This window comes from Gouania willdenowi, chromosome 19, assembly GCF_900634775.1.
Source record: "Gouania willdenowi chromosome 19, fGouWil2.1, whole genome shotgun sequence".
In the NCBI taxonomy this organism is placed as follows: Eukaryota; Metazoa; Chordata; class Actinopteri; order Blenniiformes; family Gobiesocidae; genus Gouania; species Gouania willdenowi.
The window spans coordinates 3,865,879-3,889,619 of NC_041062.1; the positions used below are offsets into that span (position 1 = coordinate 3,865,879).

The following is a 23,741-nucleotide window of genomic DNA, read 5'->3' on the forward strand; positions in this document are numbered from 1 at the left end:
CCATTGGTACAACCAAACAGACTCATTCAAACATGAATATGGATTGTTACGCTTTTATACGTTGTCTTAAATGGATCCATCAAACTTTTTCTGACACATGCCTTTAAACAGCACAGTGGAAATGTGAGACGGCGCCACAGCATCAGATCCTCTTTTTTCAGAAAAAGAGGCGAGTCGTCGGTTCTGTCTTTGAATAGTAATCAGCAGCTCATCATTCTTCCTGCTTTCAGATGGAGGATTATGACAAATGTCAGCCATTATTCTTCTTCTTCTTCTTCTTCTCATGTAGCGGGTAAAACCACATCGCACAGGGGGAAAAAACGGATAAAGGTAAAGGATGAATATATTGTAAATCACTCAACATTTTTATTCATGAGGATGGGGGCAGCATGCTGAGCTCGGATTTTAATCCAGTGGAAAGTCTTTGTAACAAAGTTTGGATCGCAAACATTTGGAGGAACTAATTCCACCCCTGACCGTTGACTACAAAACGCCTACAACACATTATCAATATTTATATCAGCATTTATAATCATGACCAATCTGAGCATTAATACAGGAAAGAACAAAAGGTTTTGTGTTCTTGTGTCAATTTTTCTGCTGGTTTTTTGTCATTTGTTGTGTTTCAGTTTATTTTTGTATATATTTTGTTGTCATTTTTAATAATATTCTCTCATTTTTAATGGTTATTTAAAGCTACTGGACAGTATTGACTTCATAGATCAATGAATCAAAGGTATTTCTTCCAATAAACTGGATAATTTATTCACAAAGGATGAACTTTGACAGTAAAAAATAAAAAAATAAAATAAAAAATCCTGAATAAACAAAACCTCACCTTAACATACTGTTAAAAAAAAGACTGAATTATGTTTCTTTAATTACGTTACTCTAATTTTGGCCTAATTCTGATGTTTCTGTGGAAGTCCAAAATATCAACATGTTTTTCAAACATGTTTCTAACTGTGAAAACATGAAATCGGAATCAGAAACAGTTTAACTGCCAGGTATAGTTTACAGAAAGCAAAGAATCTGCGTTGGTGGATCGGTGCAAACAATAAATATATAGAGAAAAAGAAAGAAAATACCAGTGCAAGAATCAAGATTTAAAGATTGTCAATGAAACAAAAGCAGAATAACTTGTAATTGTTGGCGAGAGGGTGATATGTACGTATATACCGTACAGGAACAGTTTAAAAAACATTATCTTTCGTCCCCAGCTGCTTTAAAGAGCTCTCATAAATGCACGTGTATGGATTGGAAGGCTAAAGAAAGGATTCATCTGTGAGAGTTGTCTTTTGTTGGTCTCCAGACTGCTTTAACATGCATTTACAGTGCAGCCGCTCTGAGGTCCTGTAAAGTACCCGGGGACTCTTAAGCACAGAAAGCCCGTCCACTCCGAGTGTCTCCTCCTGAGCAACAGCCGGATAATGACTATTCCACCTGGGACGAGTGTTCGGAAGAGAAACAGAGTGAAGTCAGCACAAAGAAATATAAATCAAAGGGATTGGTTATGCTGAGGCCCTGCGTAGCCTGTAAGCACATTAGGCCATTTTGTTTGGATTTCTTAAAAAATTGACAGCGGACAGAAGACGGTCAGGTGGGGATTAGGGAAAGAGGGAGAGAGGAAACGAAAATGACAGTGTGTCTATTTTGTTTGGCAGGCTTTTGGCTGAAAGCCCGACATATTTGTGTCCACGTCGCGGGTGTTTCCACAGAAAGACCTGTTTAATATTCCTCCGTGGCAGAGTAAACACTTGGCATAAGGAAGCAATTGATCCACTTGATCCAGGCAGGACGATTCAAGTCAGACACCGGATGGAGAGGGGACATGAAAGCAGCCCTTCATGGATCCAAGTGGCCCCCAGGTCAAGTTTCAAACAGCCATCCCCTCCATCCGACACACTCCAACTCACACACACACACAATTCGACGTCTCTCGGACTGCAAATGTACAAACAAGCATGATCATGACACTCAACACACTTCACTAAAGGAACCATTGTATAAAATGTCTCTGGTGTGGCTCATAAATGTCTATCAATCAGAGGTTTATTGTGAAAAACTCAGGAATTCAGGCTCATAAATCTTTAAAGCTCCATAAAGGAGAAATCTTTTGCAAGGGAAGATCGTCAAAGACAAACCGCATTCCTTTCAACCCGCACATGAAAGTGGATAAATAGTTATTATGTGCAAAAGCCACATTTATTGCATTCATACAAAAGGAGAATACAAATGATTCAAAATAAGCTCACATAATAGATCTGCATTATAATGGTCTAGAACGTCATGGTTCTTGCCATAGTTTGTGAACCATTGTGCAAACTTGAAAAGACTCAACCATTGTTATTGTTGCTTTTGCTTCGTTTATATTACGTCCTAATAAATATATTATATATTTGATCAAAAATAGAATCCATAGTAGCAATATTTCAATTGAATGAGTGTATGTGCACTCTAAACAAGGTCTCTGGATAGCAGTTTTTTGGTAGTTACTGAAAAATAGTAAAAAGTTACATCACTACTTAAATTGCTAATACTAACCCTCTAATGTATGAAGAACGTGTGGATGGAATGTCTTGAATTACTTTGGATTTGTCCATCGGGTCTCCTTTAGCTTCTAGCTTAGACGTGCTAGCCTTAGATTAGAAATACTCTTTCTGACAGTAGACATGGGACACAGCTACAATTTAACAAACAATATTGTCGTATTTTCCTCCTGTTTAGCACTACTTTGCCTTCGTATTACATAAACACGCCCAAAACGCACCTTCGTGTGTGAATAAAAACAGGAAATAAGACATTGAACTATGTCACAGACGCTTTCCCTTTTCATTCAAAAATTTGTAAAAAGAAATTTTAGAAGCACTCAGCATGAGAGTTGTTCCCAACCACTTTTTAAGTACCTTCCAAGTTTCCCCGCAGTGGGAACGCTCTTTGGTTGGAAAGAAATTATTGATCATCGATCAGAGAAATGTAGTACCACACAGGAAGTACTGAGAGGTGGCAAGAGAAGTAGATGAGGGCAGGTTTAAACGGGAGAGGCGAAATAAATTATGCAAGTTTCCAGCCTAGCCATCTTCTCCTCATTACGTTCAAGCCATCTGAATGGTAATTAAATTCATGCACTGATAGGATTCCCTCGGTTTCTGCCACCGCACTTTCCTCATGCACTTTGTCATTTTGGCACTTGGCTCAAAGGAGGGGGGTAGGTGGGGGGGGGGGGGGTGTAAAGAGATGTAAAGGGTACTAATATTACTAATATATATACTACTCAAGTAGAGGTACTGTTACTTGATTGTTACTTGAAAGTCCAAGTAAGTAATACATAAAATACTCAAATACAAGGAAGAAGTAGCTTAATTAAATAGTACTCAAAGTAAAAGTTACAAGTTACTTTCACCCCGCCATGTTTATATTTGCTAATAAATCTTGCCACGGTTCCCTTGCAAACAGTAAACATCTCGTGTAGAAACTTAAAAAGGATGAAATCTTGCACAATTGGAACTTAATTTATTTTCTACAGAAGCATCTGTATAAAATAAAAGGTTTGTCAAAATGTACAATTCTTTTTTAAAGAAAAAAAAGACCAATGAATTCAATTCAAAATTTAAAAAAATCTAAGTACATTTCCATCCGTCAATTTTCAGACCCGTTTCTTCCTGTTTTTCAGGGTCGCGGAGGTATAGTTAACTTAAAGCTAAGAAACAAATCTGCATTCAATGCTATTTTGGCACCAAACATTACGTTTAATCTTGTTGGTTGGCTATGATGTGATGCATTGATTGTTGTCTGGTCATTTCATCTTTTTTCACAATGTCTGATGATCATTGTTAAACAAAAAAATAATAATTTACTTCTTTTAAAACGTACTTAAGTACAAGTAAAATTACTGATTTGGAAACATACTAAAAAAAAATACAAGTACCCATAAAAGCAACTCAATTGCAGTAACGTGAGAATTGAATTACTTTCACCTCTGGATAGCTGATGTGAAGCAAGTCCCAGTTATTTCAGGTAAATTTTACATGTGTTGAGGATATGTGATTATCAGCTTAGACTGTAACTGTACACAGCGATGTTGCTGCCAATAAGAGAGGCATATTTTTCACCCTACAACACCGCAGTGACCACAGCTGCCAAGACTCTGTCACACACTGACCTGCTGCTGCTGAGGTCCTTCACCACGTGGTGTGTGACGCTAGCTCTCCGTCAAAAGAAAACCTATTATGTAGAAAAATACAGTTTAAACCATCCAAAAAAATAAATAAATAAATGCAAGAATTGCTGTTTCCTGTTTACACGTGTATGTAATCTTATCATGTATTAAATGTGAATACTGCAACTTTTTAATATCCTTTAAAACTGGAAATGAGCCACAGCTTGTTAAGGCACAATTGACTAGCATTGAAGTTAGCATAGTTAGCATCACTACTAAGCTACGAGTCAGAGATTAGGAACTTTATTTTCCGAAGCTGTTTGATGAAGAAGTTATTACAGGTGAACAACCAAATGCGTTTTTTTTTGTGGGCGCTAACGCTGACTTAATTTTAGATTTAACTTTTGGTATGACGGCAAAAGTAGCTTTAGCTTGCTATCTCAGTAAAGCTAATAAGTTAAAGCTAGCTAGTTACAAGAGTAGCCCCAAATTATACAGTTTATATCGCAGTCAACCGAAAACGTATTTTATTTAGTTGTGCCAGCTTAACTTATTACAGGTGAACAAACTTGTTTCTCATACTTTTCTTGGGGGGCGCTAACACTAATACGATTTTAGATTGAATCAGAATCAGAATCAGAATCAGAATCATCTTTATTCGCCAAGTGTATGTTGTACACACGAGGAATTTGACTCGGTCAACTGTGCTCTCTCCAATAGTGAAAACAATTCAATAATAAACAATCAACTAGAAGAGATGAGTATAAACATAAGTATAAATATAAACAGTAGTTAGACTAGAATGTGCAAATAACAAGATGATAATAATAATAATAATAATAATAATAATAATAATAATAATAATAATAATAATAATAATAGTATAAAAAAATAAATAAATACAAAATAAAAATTAAAAAAAAAAAAAAAAAAAATAAGATAAAAAGAAGGGAAAAATAATAGACATTTAGCATGATAGCAAAGGTAGCTTTAGCCATTGTTAATTGATAAAAAAATGTTAATACTCAGTAGAGATAAGTTTGCAACTTTGATGATTTTGAAAATTAAAGCGTTGGAGCTGTAAAGTGCTATATTATTGTAAAGTGCTGTGTGTTATCCCACATGTTTCCTTTATTAATAATAAAGAAAGGATCATCGCCAAGAACAACAGATAATATCTAAGATAAATAAACAGTTTTGTCTGTTTGTTCGTTGTATCTTATATTTAATCTGTTTTACAAACCTGGAAGACTCGTAAAATGGCAACCCATGAATCAAAGGATTCAAGAGGTATTTATTATCAAACATAAGCTCCATTACCCGTTTCATGTTTTTCTCATTCATTCTCAGACTTTCATTTTAGTATCCCAAGTTGAAAATCTATCACTGATGGTGGAAAGGTTTACCTCCAAAACATTATTTTTACCGGGAGGAAACGAAAGTCCATTTCACAAATCAACTTCTTTAAGACACTGCGGTCTCGCAATATCCTCTTCCTCCTCGTGTGCTTCTTGGTTCGGAGCTCCTTGCAAGGTAGCGACTGATCCTGTGAAGATGGCCGAGGATTTATGAGGCGAAGTCGAGTGTAACTGAAAAAGGACTATTCCCATCTGGGCTGGAAGCTGCTGCTGCTCTGGGATTTATGACGAGGATGACACAACTGATTATTCTTTGTTACAGCAGAGAATTGGATATGGACCAGCTACAAGGATGCCAGTAGTGTGTGTGTGTGTGTGTGTGTGTGTGTGTGTGTGTGTGTGTGTGTGTGTGTGTGTGTGTGTGTGTGTGTGTGTGTGTGTGTGTGTGTGTGTGTGTGTGTGAAAGAGCAAATTGAGGTACCGTAACACAGAATAACTGCAAATCTTATCAGATTTCCAACAAATCTAAATGACCTTCTTTGGCTTCCATAGTGTTTGAATTAAGAAAGCATATAGGCTATGTGATAACATATAATCCAGAATGAATGTGGCCTCTGGATCTAAAAAAAAATAAACCCCCATAAACCACCGTACTGTGGACTTTCTCTTTCTTATTTCTCTTGACAAATTTGTGGTCTGTACAGAGAAGCCGGCTCTTGGACTTTGAGACTGCAGCCAAACCAAACGCGGGTCACGTAATGGCTGAGGATTTTCTCTGACCCCTCTGTGCATGGCTAAAAACTGCTGTAATGGATTTGCTAAACCGTCAAACCTCCGGCTGTCAAGGGGCTGTAGCTCATGGTACAGAGTGGTACAGCAGTCCTTGGAAAATCTATCAACGTAAAACTAAACCAAGACTTGGTCAAGAGTTTTCTACCATCATTCAACAATTATTATATATCATTTAACTACTCAAAGCTTCTTTACTTGTTCATAAACAAGTGGTTTCTTTGTCTGGTACAAAGTTTGGGGATGAGGGATATTCGCACACTCACAAACACACACTTAATGAACAGTCTCGTCCCCACTTGTAAAACTTGTTTGTGATAAATAGCATTGATTCTATTTCTCAACTTCAGTTTTATCATAAGTGTAATTCCTCTTCTAGCAATAAAGAACCGGGTGGGATTGCAGCTCCAGTGGGATGGGAAGACCTTCGAGCCACAAGGAAGAAAAAATCCCAACAAGGAAAAACATCAGTATCCAGGACAGACAAAGGACAGACCCATAGATTTATTGACATTGACTCAAAGTAAGAGTGTTTTCCTGACCAACCACTGCCCCTCCCATATCCTACTTTTAATTCCTTTGGGAGACACTGAGTTCATTCCTTTGTTTTTGTTCCGTTTAGCTTGTTTGGATGAGACTTTTGGGGTTGAACTGTATGATTGATGAGCTGTGGCCAATTAGAAGCTTAGCCCCGGAGGCCCACAACGACATCCATGATCTCAGACGCAAACACTGGGGTTACCTGTTGTTGTCGGCAAGAGAAAAAGGCATATAGCTGCTAGCAGCTGAGATGGACCCGAGCTCCCCATCTCAAAATAACTGTTAGCTAAATAAAAACAACAAGTCACCCAGCGTTTTCAAACATGGGTATGTCTTAGGGAGAAATTCCACAGATGATGTCAGTATTCCAGCGTGGTGCCAGGGTGGAGGACTGATGCTCCGTCTGACACTATGCAACAAGGCGCCAGCCGGGGGCTCGTTAGACAAACTATGACAACAAAACATCGCCCTTGAAAATCAATTAGACGGCCTTCGTGCATCTGTTTCTGCTCGAAGTTATGCGGCACTCTTTCTGACTGACTCCACTGTCATTCAGACGGTCATCCCTGTGGGATTACTGATGGTACTAAAACCTCTGGGACAGTGCTTGTAAATCAGCACATGTAGGCTACTAAAGCAATGACAGGCTTTGGAGGACTTTGGTTTTTTATTTTTGACTGAACTGTTTATTGAGGCTTCATTATAGTCACCCAGCGTGAAGCATGGAAAATGAGAATTAAAAAAAAAAGATTGAATTATTTTCCATTCGTGGGCAGCGAGGACTTACAAAGCATTTCCTCAATATTGTCAATTAATGACCCTTCAGCTCTTTGCTTACACAAGCTGGGGCCCACCTTCAATTGATTCAACATGTCACCTTTTCACCACAAAGTGTCAAAGAGCCGTGTTTTAAAAAGAAGCTTGTATAAATTCTCAGACCCTTGAGGTTTGTAAAAGAGCTTTTTCTACTCATGCCACACCAGCCTTAAACCAACGCTCAGAGAGCCTTTCCACCGGCCCACGCCATCAATCTTTCTGACATCTACTTCACACCTTAGCATTATTTTAGTTCCCCATAAACGCATTTGATGTCATTCTGAGTCTTTTTTGAAATTGTGTGAATGTTTTTAAAAGTCTAAACAAAGTACATTTATGTGAGGTAAGCTTAGATTAAGTATGAACTTGTTCTTGTTTGCAAAGCAGGCTAATTTGTAACAGCACCTCCTACTGTAGGTGTGGAACTGTGCAATATATCAGCTCGCATTGGGCGCCGAACATCTCATCTGGGTCTATTTCTATTATTCATTTGTTTTTGTTGTGTTGCAGTGATGAAGAAATTTCTGACACCACGGAGAACAAGCAAACTCCACACAAAACATCCAAAAGACAACAAAAATACACAAATTAAGGGGTAAATATTCAAATAAAATCAAGAAGAGCAAACATGCAGTTAATGAAAAAAGTATATAAAATAATGACAAAAACACTCAGAAACAAAAAAAATCACATTTCTGTGGCTCCCACTGTTATGAAAGTTTCCCATTTCTGCACTATTGTGTTTATTCGTACTTGTGTTTTTGTAAAGTTTATTTTTTTAATGCACATTTGTTTTGTGTGCAAGTTGGGCTGTGTATAAATACAATATGTTGAATTGTAAGTGCTGTCTTGTGCCTTGTCTTGTGATAAAACTGACCAAAAACATTATCTGACTGTTACAATTGTCTTCACTCATTGTCCACATAAGCATAGGAATTAAAAACTTCAAAAAGTCACAGGGTAGCACTTGGTCAAAATAATCAAGTGCTGTTCTCTTTACAGTCGTAGGACAGTACAGACCAAACAGTTCTAAGATCAATCAAATCTACATAAAGGCTGCAGTGTACTGTATTTTTTTATTATTATGTTCCGTGAACATTTTGACATGGTCTGAACTCTTATTGTCATATTCTTTGGAAAAAAAAATGTTCATAAACACTTAGCAGTGAAAGCAGTGTGATGAGAGGCACTCATCCTCACAGACCAACTGAGAAACAGAATAAAGTGAATCAGTGCTAGTGTTAGATTTTAAATAAAGATCCTTTCTGCAGATTGTACTATTACTTTTAATCATGCCAACTGTAACCAAGATTTTGATATGTTTTATGCTTGAAACGAATAGTATCATTGTTATTCTTATTATTTCCAGTCATGGAAGAATTTGTGATAATTTGCCGTTATTAAGGTAAAAATAATTCTTAATTTTATTCATGCAAATTATTTCATTTTTTTCCCCGATTCAATTCAACTTTATTTATATAGCTCTGATTACAACAAAAGTAATCTAAAAGCGCCATCAAAGTATGAAATTTGTAATAATAAGAAGAAAACCCTAATTTTTATTTTATTTCTTATTATATGTTTTTTTTTATTTATTTATTTCAGAAACAAACAATAAATGAAAACATTTTACAGAAAAATGTAAGAAATAGAACGAAAAGAAAAGATGATGAAAAAGCACATATTTTATTTTATTTTATTTTATTTTATTTTATTTTATTTTATTTTATTTTATTTTATTTTATTTTATTTTATTTCAGCCGCCTGGGATGACGTAGCCGACCCGGAAGTGCTTCTCTTTACACAACGAGGTCACAATGGCGGCTCGCTGCGTGTGAAGGGCTTCGCAGCCGGAGCCGGTTTAATGATCCGGGATCATGTTCAAAACGCCATGTAGCCGCCTGCCAGGTAACCCTCAGATTAACCAGCCTTCTTTGTTGTCAATCGGTCTGATTAAAACTCAATTTTGGTCTTCGTTTGTTGAAAACAGCCCTAAAACAGCTAAAGTGGAGGCTAGTTTATTAGCTTAGCTTGTAGCTTAGCATTGAGGTTGTTTGGCAGCAGCAGTGACCTTAAATAGAAGTCATTGACAACGTCACATGTCCAACCTGTCAGTTTACAGCTTGTGCGTGTTTTTGTTTCTAAAAGTTGACATTGTTTTGAAGTAATTAAAATGTGTGTGTAGTTTTAGTGGAAGAATGTTTTTATTTTAATATTTAGCATGGATGCTAATATTTATGTTTGAATATGTGACAGTGTAGGGTGTCCTGATTTTTAATTTTTTTTCCACTACCGATACTATATTGGCTACTACCGATATTGATCCGATACGATCAACACAAATCATACATACTTTTGACTTATTTTGTTCTTTGTAATGTTAAAAAAAAAAAAAAAAGCTTGATTTACTGATATTACTCAAAAAGAGAACAAACGTTAACAACAGTATTTATGAGAAAAACTGACCCATTTATTATTACAGACATTTTAACTTTAAACAGAAAAATATCTTACAATTAAATCAATAAAATAAATTAGACGAACCTGAAAAACAACCTCAATAAATCAAATCAACACAATGTTTATTATGTCGGAGATTTTAGATTCAAGCCAATACATTTTGATATTTATTTAAAATGAAAACTCCCAATTTTCGATTAATTCAAATAAATAATACCAATGAAGAGTTCATTTTTTGAATATCCCCCCCAAATTCCCGGGTTATGTTCTCGTGGAAATTTACCAAAACAATTCCGGCCCTTTGTAATCCTAGTTGTGTGTAGACAAGTTTCGGTCATAACGTTGAAACAAACTCACTGTGCTGTGTTTCCTTTAGGTTTTGTTGGTGTGAAACTGAAACATAAATTAATTGCGAGTGTCCCTCGGTGTCACCAGTCGGCTCGCAGCATCGTTCACCAGCACAGAACGCATCCGTCAAACTGGTTGACGTATCAGCACCTAAACTTCCTTAAACGCCAGGTATTTCATAATATTTAGACTTTGCCTTATTCAACGAGTAAGTCATAAATTGTTATAGTCAAAGCTGCTAAATCTACCGTTTTTTTTTTGCAGTATGTTGCAAAAAACAACAGTGAGCTTCACCAGCGTGCCGTCCCCAAGCACACATCTGTTGTCACCATCGTGGATGAGAGTGATGACACGGTGGAAAGGCAGGTGGAGAGAATCCCGACTCTGAATCCTGAACCTGAGCCTCACGGTCTCATCAGTCCAGCACAGAATGAAGCCTCCTCCTCAGAGACCCCCGTAGAGGGGGCCACCAACGCACGGGAAACGCCACACGTCCAAGTGGAGACGCCAGAGGCACGAGAGGCGCGTCTGGACCGACAGTGGAAGCAGCTGAAGGTGGATGTGACCGACTTACCGGATGTGTACGCCCGACTCGCCAAAATAAAACTCACAGGTACATTTTTGTTTGGTTCCTTGATGGGTTTTGTAATTTTATCGACTTTAATCCTAATTAGTCAAAGATCCTGTGGAATTCTGATGGCATTACCGTGTATTAAACTTATGCTGACCATGCTTGGATATTTATTTTTTGACAGATGACATAATAAATAAGTTATATTTACCTTTTTATTGCATCTTACACATGGTTTTAAACTACATTTTAAGTTGGACATACATTTTTGTTTAATTATGCTTTTCAATCATTTTTTTCTCCTCATATTAGTTGAAAACCTAGATTTTCTGAAAAAATATTTTTTTTAAAAGACGGAATTACTTTTTTTTTATGTTCAGCAGAATTTGGAGAAAGTAAAACGGAATTTGGAAAAAAAATAAAAAGGATTTTACAGGGCCCTAATACATCTTTATATGACATTATAAATAAGCAGTCAGAATAATCCATATCATTACAATTTATATCTACCTTTTAAATGTAGTTTACACATTATTATTATTTTTGACATACATTTTTGTTTAGTTATGGTTTTTTTTATTATTATTATTATTAATTTTGTTTACTCATGAGTTAAAAACCTATTTTTTCTGAAAAAAATATACATTTAAAAAAAAAAAAAAAACATATAAAATCTTTTTTTTTTTTCTCAAAATTCCATGTTTTCTGCATACATTTTTTTTAAATTCCATTTTTTCAATGAAATATTTCATCAATTTTTTTCAGAAAACATAGGTTTTCAACTCCTATGGGAAAACAAAATAAAAAATAATTAAATAAAGAACACATAATTAAACAAAAATGTATGCCAAAAAAGAAATGTAATTTAAAATCATGTGTAAACTATATTTCAAAGGTAGATATAATGTACTCACATGAATTTTTCTGCCGGCTTCTTAATTATATATATGTCATATGAAGATGGATGAGAGCAGCGTTTATGGATTGTATCATTGTGAGTACCTACCTTAGATAAAAAGAGCTTAAAAAATAAAATGTATTATTTAATGCAGCATCTTAGCTTTTAGGACTTGGAATTATTACTTTTTTTAAAAATTATTTCAAAATATTTTCAAAAAAATGTGAGAAACTGAACACTTTTGTAAAGAATAGTTTGAATATAATCATTAATGTTTAAATTCCAGTAAACGTTAATGTACTGATTCCAGCTCTGGTGGTGACGACGGCAGCAGCCGGCTTTGCCATGGCTCCGGTCCCGTTTGATCCGCTCACGTTTTTTGTGGCCTCGCTGGGAACAGGCCTCGCCTCCTGTGCTGCCAATTCCATCAACCAGGTAACCAGTTTACCAGTTTGACTGTATAAATAAGTTTTCTGACAATGCTGCTCCATTTGAGGCACAAAGGTACAGAAGCTTATTGCATTGACTGAAGAAAAAAGTTTAGCTTTTTTATTGGAAATTTTTTTTCATTTTTTCTGAATTTCCTATAAAAACATATCTCATCAACTCAGAAAAAGCTTAAAATTTTTCCAAAAAAACAGAAGAACAAGGACATTTTTTAAATGTACTTATTTTTATTTCATCAACTCAGGAAAAACTTAAAATATTTCCTATAAAAACAGAAAAACAAAGCAATTTTAAAAAACAGTATTTTTTATCTCAACAAACCAAAAAACTGAAACATATTTCCTAAAAAAACTGAAAAACAGAGCCAATTTTTTATTTACTTATTTTTATTTCATCAACTCAGAAAAAACGTAAAACATTTCCTATAAAAACAGAAAAACAGGACCGTTTTTAAAAAATGTATTTACTTATTTTTATCTCATCAACTCTGAAAGAACCAAGGTTTTTTCCTTCAGTGAATGCAATAAGCTTCCGTACACAGGTGAGGTTTACGTGTATTTATGTATTTTTCCTCGTCGCTTTGACCTGACACTGTTACCATGGTTACCGTGAGGTGAAGGTTTGCTAAAGGAGGTGTGAGACTATGAATAGGACGAGAGGTCACATGACACAAGGAGTTTATGTTGTACAGTAAACATTACAGACGATAGTTGTATGTATTTTTAACCAATGGGTGCAGGGTAGGTCATCGCTACAGAGTCACAGCTGAAAGCTTCTTCATTTCTCACGCAGTTCTAATAATGTATAACAAGTTCATTCAACTCTAGTAGGAATCTGTCCGTGTGGACGTGTGTCTCTGTCTGTAATGGTCGACGTCTTATATGTTCGACTGGGAACGATAGTGATGCACTAAAGCTTTCAACGACTCTGATCTCTTTAAGGCCTTTGAATAGATGTATTTAATGTAGGGCTGGGCGATATGGACCGAAACTCATATCTCAATATTTATTTTTTCCTCAAATTGGTATTAATCTTGATATTTTTAACTCAATAAAGTCTGACCAGAAAGACAATTCAGGTTTAATTTGCTGATGAAAAATGCCACACAGGCACATTTATGAACAAACATCTGCACAATATGTGCCACTTTTGGCTTTTTTCTCCTCTAAGGGACAGCACGTGTGAGTGAGTTCTCTGGTGGGCCTTGTTTAGAGGAAGGTCTGGGTTAGAATTAGGGGTGCACAATTATGACCAAAAGGATAATCACAATGATTTTTTTTTTTAATCATTATTGTAATCACGATTATAACCACAATTATTTACCATGTTCGGAAACAAAACTGTTTTTAAACAAACAATAGGTGTACAGTTTACAGTGCAAAATGAAGCATTAAAATGATTACATATTTTTTTTTTTTAAATGTACCAAAGGCTAACAAAACAAATACATTATTACAGAGGGCAGAGCCAGTATTTTAAATGTAAATATGATTAGGTTAATTTAATCGTGGCAACCAAAATTGTGATCACGATTAAAATTCGATTAATTGTGCATCCCTACATTAGGACGCACTCAGAAATCCATTTAACTGTGATTTCCTTGCTGTTCTGACAAGGAGCGAAAACAGCGACTCCTAAAACTAGTCTTTTAATAAAAATAAGCTAAAATATGTAAATATATTAATATAGGCGATATTGTAATTAAGAAATCGTGATATATCTTGACTCTTAATATATTGCTCAGGCCTATTCCAAATCAATTTCAAACTGAGCTTTTCATGCTGTTCTGAGAAGTAAGCAGTGACTATTTTAATACAAAACAAGCTATAAAAAAGTTTTTATTTCCTTTTCTTCTGCAGCACTTTGACATTTGTTTGAACTGAAAAGTGTTTTTTTTTAAAAAAATATAATTTAAGATTATAATTAAACAATGGTTGAAATGGACTGGAATGTAATGTTTCTTTGTCTTTAAATTAATAATGTCAGATAAAACCCTTTTAAAACAAAAATACATAAAAGAGTTTGACTAAGGAGTTTTATTTGAAGCAGAAATTGGCAACTTTTATCACAGCAGAGGCCACAAAAATGTGTGTCCAGTGTGAGGGACACATTATAAGAAATGAATCATGACCAAGTATGAACACAGGAAACAACAAAGGGTTTTAGTATTTTTTTGTCATAGTTTGGTGTGTTTTTTAAATGATTTTCTCACATTTTTGTTATTGCATTTTTCAGTTATTTTTCTGTAGTCATTCTGTGTGTTTTTGGAGTTCTGAGAGTCACATCATCAACTTCCATATTATTATTAGAATAATGAGCAATCTGAGCATTAATGCAGGAACAAACAAGGGGTTTTTGTGTTTTTTTGTAGTTTGGTTTGTTTCTAAAATCATTGTGTATTTTTGTTTTGGTTCTGTATATTTTCATTGTTGTTTTGTTTATTTTTTGACTTTTGTCTTGTAATTATGTGTGTTTTTGAAGTCAGTTTTTGCTTTTACTTTGAGGGCCGTGCAAAATTTGGCCGAAGGCTAAAAATGCAGAAGGAAAAAAAGAAATTAACATCAAAACAACACAGAATTGAACAAACACAACAAAGCTAAAGGTCCATAGGAAACACTTCTTATTATGTCCGACGCTAAGAGTTGGCAGATCCTCTTTTTCAAGCTTGTCCAGCATTCCTCTGTAGCTACACATCTCAGAAATGCATCTCACACACTGTTATTATTTCCCCGTTGAAAGGTTTTTTTTTTAAGCTGTAAACAAAAGGAGACACTTAGATTAAGTACATTAAGTACACCCTCCCTCTGCTGTGTGCTGGTGACGCCGTGCTCAGGAATTCGCTCCGTGACTTAGGAATATTAGGATAATGGCTGACCTCTCCCTCAGCCCTGGATTGAACTGCACTTAATGGAGACTTTACCTTGTAATTTGGCAAAGGCCTTGATCACACTGCAGGTTCATGGCCTTGAAGACGACGCCCTGGCCCCGCCCTCATCCTGCTCATCCCACTGACAGCTCTGTTAGCGTATACTATGATATCTACACAGTTTGGGACAATTGGATGTCAATCAGTCCATGGGGGCGGGGGTAGTGGTGGACATCTGTATTGTCTTTGCAGTGGCCTGAAACAGGGCCGGCTACCTCACACTGAGCAGGTGTGTAAATATCCCTCAGGTATTTCAAATATGTCCTCATCCTCCTCTGTCTGGGGTCAGACTCGAGCTGTAAGATGCTCAGAATGTTGAGTGACGTAAGAGTGAGGGGCTTCTGTTTCTTTATGTGCAGGCCCACCCTCACAGAAGAGCATCAGTCCTGTAGGTTGTCGGAGCAAAACTTGAGCCATAAACCATCAGTAAAACAAACTGGTAGAGGATTGGCGAGCCTAGGGAACCTGTATTCTGAAAATACAGTTTGCAAAAGTAATTAAAGTTTCTTATTTTAATTTAGTAGTGTCTTGTTTTTTACTTAAATAATATTTTGGGTATTATATATATATAACAAAATAATTTGTTTATGTGCAGTTATATATATCCTTTGTCAATGTTCATATTTCATATATTTGTTATCGGGGAAAACATCAGATTTTGGCTTCTTAAAACTGTCAATATTGGTATCAGCCCTAAAAATCCTTTTGCGGTCGGAATCTACTTGAAACCATTTAAAAATACAAAGCAGCCTAATTCAGCCTAATAATTGTTATCATTAAACCCATTCAGTGATTGTATTTTGTGTATAGAACGTAAGAGTTGCAAAGACTGCTGATACTTTTGTGGGTGTCTCAAGAATTTCAGATTTGACTTGGATAAAAGTGTCAGACTCATAAATGTGTGGTATTTGTGGAATGGCCCTCATGGTTTTTGTACATAAACATACAGTAGAATAAAAAGAAGTCCAAGAGGAATATGAATTGTAAATCTTTTGTTTTTACTAACCGAGCATGAAACACATGAGTAGTTAATCTGCTCTCGGGCTAGGGAAGTCTTTCTTGTGGCTACGAGCTGGCATGTGATCCTCGTCTTTGTTTCTCATACTCTGCTTCCTCGTTCCTTTTAGCCTCTCTGGGCACAATTTTGCACGTCAACAGAGTCTTAATTAGAAAGAGCCCGGGATGGGATTATGGTTTGAGACAAACGAGCCACCTGTGTTTGAGTAGAGTTGACTTTGAAGTGTGTGGTTGGACACAGTCATGCATGTGGGAGCCTTTAGACATTGTGGTGAGAGGAAAACTGTGTCTGTTTGGGTTGTTCCACGGAGGAAAACATAGGTTCTCCACGTGATTTCCTTTGGTAACACATCTTCTCTCTTTTCAACACCGGGCATCACACACTCACCTATGATTACTAACTGTCAACACTTCAATCGTGTATGTATTGTTATATGAAAAGAAACATGGGAACTTCAGATCTGCGTGCCAACTTTTTGTCTTTCAGCTTGGCTGTTTGTTTGCACAGCAGAAGTCAGAACTAACAAAAGCTTGACACCCAAGTCAAAGCTGAGACAGCAGCCTCTTCTCATTCATCCACCCGCTCCACCCTAATCCTTTAATGTTTTGCATCTGAAGAGGCAGACAAGCGTGCTTGGAGATGCGACCACACAAAAGTTGAATTACCTTGACGAGAGGTAGGGAAAGGCCTCGGGTGGGGGGTTGGGTGAGGTAAATGTTTTGGCAGCGAGACCTTTAGCCGAGCTGTCAGAAGTCAAGGCCGTTCTTTGTCCCAGTAGGAAGTGCCTGAAGGGCAGCTGCTGGAATCTGTGAGCGTCGACTCACAATGTGGCGTGTTACCACCTCCAGTTACGTCATCTCGTTCCTGTCTGAAAAACACCTGGCACAATCTCATCATTGGACTTTTTGGCTAAAAGATGTAGAATGATTCTGAAAACATGGCTCCGACTTAAATGACTGTTGCTTTTTTAGATCTATTTCATGAAGTACCAGCACCCACAAATATTGAGCCCATTCCTCCGCTGCACAAGAGCAGATACGCACTCATTTTTTATTCAATAGTCAACTGCAATCGACGCACCGTGTATCAGACATCACGTTGGACTGATTCAAGAGAAATACGCAAGAGTTTCATTTTCTCTGACGATTGACAGATTTTGATTTACCCGAACGGGAAACTGAATTGATTTACTTCACATTTCGTCGCACAGTTGCCACTAATCAGTGCAAAGGTCAAACAAAACATAAATACATTGTTTTGGTATATATAGTTATTGCGTGAACTTGTAGTTCTACCATGATCTTGTGGCGTAGTGGTCCTAGATGTTCGACTGGGCTGATCTGAGCGGACCACAAACACATCCAGTGGGCAATAGTATCCGCCGTTGGAGATGGAATATGGAAACTTTGGGCTTTACTGTGCGTGTGTTCATGCATGACCAAGTGTTCCAACCAAACTTGTTTTGTTGGATGTCTTTGCGCTTGCCCGTGCTCAGGCATGGCACAGTTGCACTTAAACTTGCCAAATAATCCAGATCTTTTGGTGTAAAATATGTCGAAGCCTGCATTGCTGTTGTAAAGTAAGCAGGATCCTGAAATAACTGCCCAAATGTTGGTGAAATAAACTACACTACTTGTCGGAAACCAGATATTGGAATGAATTTGGTTACCTAAGCTTTTAGCTCTTATGGTATAAACTGTGCAAAGTGTGACCTCTAATTCAACCTGAACTTGAGACTTGTTTGCAACAGTAATAGGAGCAAGTTGCTAAAGTCTCCAAGAGCGCGGGCCCCCCTACCCGCAGGTGTCATGGCCGTCATCGCCTTCCAGTCTGGCCACTACTTCAGCTAATTGGATAATTGGGTCAGATGAGATTTTGGACGACCTCGGGGAGGTCTGAGGTTTCCCCGCAGTGTAAATAAGATCTGATGTGGCCTTTCACTGTCAAATAAATACAGCCCAATTATTCTGACAGAGTGTGCAGAGCAAGTCGTACCCTGTGAGTGTTTTTGTGCATTTGTTTTGATGAAAGTTCCTGCCGGCTCCTTTGGTGGCTGACGGGTGTCGGCTCTGCGTTCGGGGCAAGTTCGTTCCCTTGTGTGGGCTCTGTGCGCAACAGCGGGAGGGTAGGACGCACATGCGAGCAGCCACAAGCCCCCAGCGCTCTCTCTCCGCTCTCCAATCCTGTGCAGGCATGCATTATTTACCCTCCTGCATGTTTCCTGCTTCATACATTGTGGTCACCTCTCTGAAGTACAGGACCTGAACACAGGGCATTACCCGAGCAGAAACTCCAGAACATAATGATGACACCACCTTCTAAAATCTCACTGACAGCTCATTATAATCCTGGTTTGTTCTCACAGTTATGATCCTAATCACCTGAAGACCTTTTTTTTTTTGTTTTGGAATCCCTTTGAAGTGAAACGATCATCTTTTTAATCATATTTATCCTTCCATTTGGATGTCAGACTCTCGTCTCATCAGCTTTAAATATCGACAAGTAAATCCTGGAAATTCCTCCGTGTTGTTAAACAATTGAGAGGTCGTTTCTGGTCTTTTTTACACATTTTGATGAATGATACTGTTTAATAAACATGTTGTGATCACCTTTCAATCACACTAATCCGCTCAGAGTTCACATACATCAGAGTGAATGGCTGATTAAGCAACTAAAAAGCTCCTTCTCCTGCAGCAGATGCTGTCTTTCAGATTCAGCTTTCCACCAACCGAGTTAAAACAAAAGAGAAACCTGATCTTTGACTGCAAGAGGGTTTCTATTCACCTCTTTGTGTTTGATGATCTCCACCAAGCTGTTAATTCAGCCCGGGAGAAGAGATGCAAGATCCTTTCTAATTGCTTGGCGAGTCAGAGAAGAAACGACATGATGGGTATCTTTCTTCCAGTGCCAGATTAGAATGAATATTTAACAAGACGGGCCTTTTAAATAGTTAATTTCTTTACAGCCCTTTGTCTTTGTCAGCGGTGGGGTGCCTGTCCAGTTTAAACTGTACAAATGGATCCTCTTGTAGCCTCAGACGGGAGACAGATGCTATCCTCTGATAAAGACATCAGGGCTAAATGGACCTATTGCATCCCCGCAGGCTGAACCCGAGAGGAACGAGAGACAATCCTGTTTCCAGGCAAAGTGTTTGCTTGGTTCTGATAGTAGGATAGCAACTCCCCTTTGTTGACCGATGACATCGGAATATGTTTTACTGTTTGTAGTCTGTCTGTCGTTTACCATGGTTGATTCCTATTGGTGTGTGAGACAAAACGCTTGAAGTTCTTTTTGTATTTCCTCATTCTTCATCTTTCTTCTTCTTTTCATTTTCTTCTTCCTCTGCTTTTTTCTTCCACCTCCTTTTGTTTTTATTCTATTTTAACATTTGACATACTTTTGTTGTTTTCCCCTTTTTCAATGTCTGCATTATTTATTCATTTCAATATCTGCCTTATAAATGTATTATTATTTTTTACATCTGCTTTTTTTATATTTTCATGATCTCAATGTCTACCTTATTTATTAATCTACTTGTTTTTAATGTATGTGAATACTTTATAATAAAAATTATTACTTGAATAAGTTTGCAATATTTGTTGAAAACAGCATCTTGAAAAAAAGTAAAACATCTCATGATAAAAACTGTAAGCAGATTTTACAGGTTTTGTTTCATTCTTAATGACTAAAAAATGTCTTTTATGATTAAACTAGCAGTCGCTGTATTAAAGGGAAACTATTAATCCAGCAATTTTAGAGGCTCTGATTAAACTGTACACTAAGGAGAACCAAAGTGATTTCTCTTAATGTTTTGGAGATGAATCGTCCTTTGTGGAAAAAGACTTATAAAGTCTGTCGGTAAAGCAGTGGGACCCTAAAACACCAAAGAGAAAAAGAAAATGGCAAATAAAGAAACCTCTGGGATGAGGAGGTTGAACGCCTTTGATTTAACCTGTTTGATTGCATTTAAACTTGACTGAAATCTTCGTTGATATAAAATGCAAGGAGTGCTGCATAGTTTGTGCACCATTGTGAGTCTGTGCTGCTGTATCAGTGTTTTATCTGAATCCTTGGGTGATAAATACAGGTTATCCTTCAAAGGACACAAGCATCAAATGGGTTCCTCACTGAATGTGTCTACCGCGTGTTGTCATCTTTTGTGAAGGTCACGCTCAAGTGACGCACAAATGCTCCGATTCAAAGCATCTCTCTGAGCTGTCAGCGCCACGGCTTGTTAACACACACACGCACACGTCCGCACACGCCATCACAATAAAGGTGACTTCACCTGCAGGGGATGGAGATGACTGAGTGATGGGCAGGTGTAGAGCCTCCTCTCCACCTTTTCTGATGAGCCTTTAGCGTTTGACAAAACACGCCTGATTACAGGCTTCAGTGACCTACACGGACAGACGCTGACAACAACATGACTTCAGTCACAGCCTGTGCAGCTCTGGGGAATCTTTCTACACTCCTCGCACACACACAAACACACAGATTATTGGCTGCTTTGGGGAAATCACTTACCTCATACAGGCTGAGTCAATATTTACATACCAACCCAGCACACGCGATCTGATACTGATGGTGAACTGTTTTTACTGATCAACTCATGAAAACCTCTAAAGAACAGTTATTCCTTGTTTCATAATTTCCTGAGGTAATTTTTTAAGCTTTAAAGTCTGTGTAAAGCAGAAATAAATGTTTGTTATGACAGAAGCATGTGTCATTGACTACTGCGCCAAATTTGAAAGATGAAAAAAATGCCTAAGTATATAAAATTAGGTCTCAAAATTACTGAAAAACAAGCACTTCTCTCTGGAAGGCTGGGGCGTGTCAGTTAGTGGCACTGGAACCACGCCCACGTGTACTGTCTATGGGAGAGAGAAGTGTGAAAGCGGCTCCAGCGTTGATAGTGCTTCCAAAAGTGCTCGGATGGGGCCAAACAAGGTGTCAGCAGAAAGGTCTGCTCTGCCCGTGTCCGAATATGTGCATCTCTCCCAGGTAGTCAAAACTGTGCCCCCTAGAGGTGGAACAAAAGTTCTTATTTCATGGAAAATATGGCACCAGCGGACGCGTAAGAAAGAAAGAACCCAACAAGAACCTTCTCTTACTTGAAGAAATGTAATCTGTGACGGCAGAATAACCTACAGCGTAGCAATGACGTGAAATGTATTTTGCACGATACTATTGTTGATCAGATGATCAAAACTTACAAAATAAGTACATTTTGGAGATTCGGCCATGCATCCATGTTGTTGACTGATAAAGTACACGGTTTATATCGCACAGTTTTTGGGGGGATTTTTTCAAATAGGAAACTTGCATTCCACATGAGCTTGTCGGCTTTTCCTGGTTATCAGAAAATAAATGCACTATACATATGAAATGCACGACATTGATTCTTTGGTTAACGTTTAACTGTTTTCCCCTGTCGGTTTGAAGTGACGTTGGCTAAAGACGGGTAGGAGCTCTCTTTGTAACGCTGAGATCTTTGGATATTTATCAAAAACACCAGTGTTTACAGTGAAGCCACAAGCCAACGCTGAATGCTAATTTGATTCACTCGGAGAAGCTTTTAGGGCCGAGGGCATCACTGCTGGAAAACACGACACACACATACACACGTGCGCTGAGTTTTTGCTAAAGCTTCGGGTGTGTCTTAAGTTCTTGCTTTAACAACCCTCCATCCTGCCAGTTGCTGAGAGGGGCATATTTTATCCTAAATCTGAGGATAAACAAATCCACTTATGTCACGCTGATGGATGTAAACTGGGAATATTTGGATCATATTTGTCCAGCAGATGTATTCACTAGAGACACATTGGGCCCATTCACGAATAACTGTCTCTGCATGTTTTACTGTTGGCAAAAAAAACTCATTCTACAGTAAAATCTTAATTCAATGATCACAATATCAACAGCCTCCGATTTTTTGTTCCAAAATTTCCCCAAGTCTGTTTCAGGGTTTACCATTTCCCCGTCACTTTATACATTTCCGTTTCATGGTCTGTCCCTGTTTCGATAACTTTATCAAACGCCCCAAAAATCGTACCTAACATTAACGTTACTTGGCAAGAGCGACGTTAGCTACACCGCTAGACCCTCAGTCACCCATTTAACAGGAATAGTCCCATTAGAACGTGTCTGATGGCCCCAAAACAACATTTGTGAAACGTTAAATTAAACTGACGAATAACCTTCACGTTATGCATGAAATCTTTTGTGATTTAGTGCTTCTGCTGTGATGTGTCACCAGTTTATCTAATACACACTTCAGATGAAGCTCTGCATTCATTTTCTGTCACAGGATGAAATGATCACTTAGATGAACCGTAACACTTAGCAAAAGATTTTGAACAGGATTATTAGCGGAATTGGACAAAGTCATCCTTTTGTCACACTTTCGAGAGATTCAGTTTTCTGGTGATATGTGGCTTGTAAATCTATGATACAGTATTGTCCCAAAACATTAATGTGAGGGAAGAAAAAAGAAAACTTTTCAGATTAAGTTCTTTCAAGTTTCAGAATGTGAATTCCATTTTCTGTTTTCCGTGATCTTTGAAAATCAGAGACCCTAATCACAAATATTTGATTAGATTTTGGTTTGATTTCTCATCCCTCTGTCTGAATTTGAATGTAGACTTTTTTACTCCTTTAAAACAGAGCTCAGCGTTGCAAATGCGATGAAGTCATCTGGTCTTTCTCTACACTGAGATAAATGTAGTTTTTAACCAACAAAGCCTGTAATAATGTAACACATCACACCTGTCCCGTTGGAAAGTTTCTCAGACATTCCTTTTCTTCCTCTTATCATAAAGCCCACTGTATCGGCGCAGTGCTAGGGCGCCTCATTATTAGTAGGCGCCCCAGATTCAGACACGCTGACAATTCTCCACTGTCTGAGTAATTGTTTCTCCCTCACATTTTTATCAGAAGCTTTAAAGAAGTCACTTGCCCAGCGGTCCACAAAACGTATTATTCAGTGATGACTGTGTAGGATATACTTGAATTTTCTGTTATTTTAAAATACGTTCAGAACTGCCACAAATCACAAGTTAGTTACATTACCTAAGCAGGCCTTTTTCTAGGAAGCTTTAGCTTTAATTAATGAAATTGATGATAAGACACTTTCACACAAAGAATCACACTGATAGTTATCAAATATTAGCTGTAATAAGGTCACATGAAAAGCTATTTTTAGATTTTTGTCCATTAATGTCATGCAGAGACAAGCTGGTGGCTTTTGTCCTGAATTTCTCTGTGTCTGGTTTATTGTCCTCATGTCACTTTAAGGACGTTTAACCGTTGTCACAGTTTGGGTGTCGCCATCTTTCAACCTTTTTACCCTGGTTAAAACGATACCTCTATTTATCAACCATAACTTTATGTAACTCGTTATTATAAGATA

At 37.4% G+C, this 23,741-nt stretch overlaps 1 protein-coding gene across 1 annotated transcript in view; it reads left to right on the forward strand.

The window, feature by feature from the left end:
• Window positions 1–9,452: 9,452 nt before the first annotated feature.
• Window positions 9,453–23,741, forward strand: part of cox10 (cytochrome c oxidase assembly factor heme A:farnesyltransferase COX10) — a 31,109-nt gene continuing 16,820 nt past the window's right edge. Inside the window, exons 1-4 of the mRNA XM_028477140.1 lie at window positions 9,453–9,570; window positions 10,499–10,641; window positions 10,735–11,083; window positions 12,250–12,374. Coding sequence (XP_028332941.1) covers window positions 9,540–9,570; window positions 10,499–10,641; window positions 10,735–11,083; window positions 12,250–12,374 — 648 coding nt within the window. The 5' untranslated portion in view covers window positions 9,453–9,539. The remainder of the gene's footprint in view (window positions 9,571–10,498; window positions 10,642–10,734; window positions 11,084–12,249; window positions 12,375–23,741) is intronic.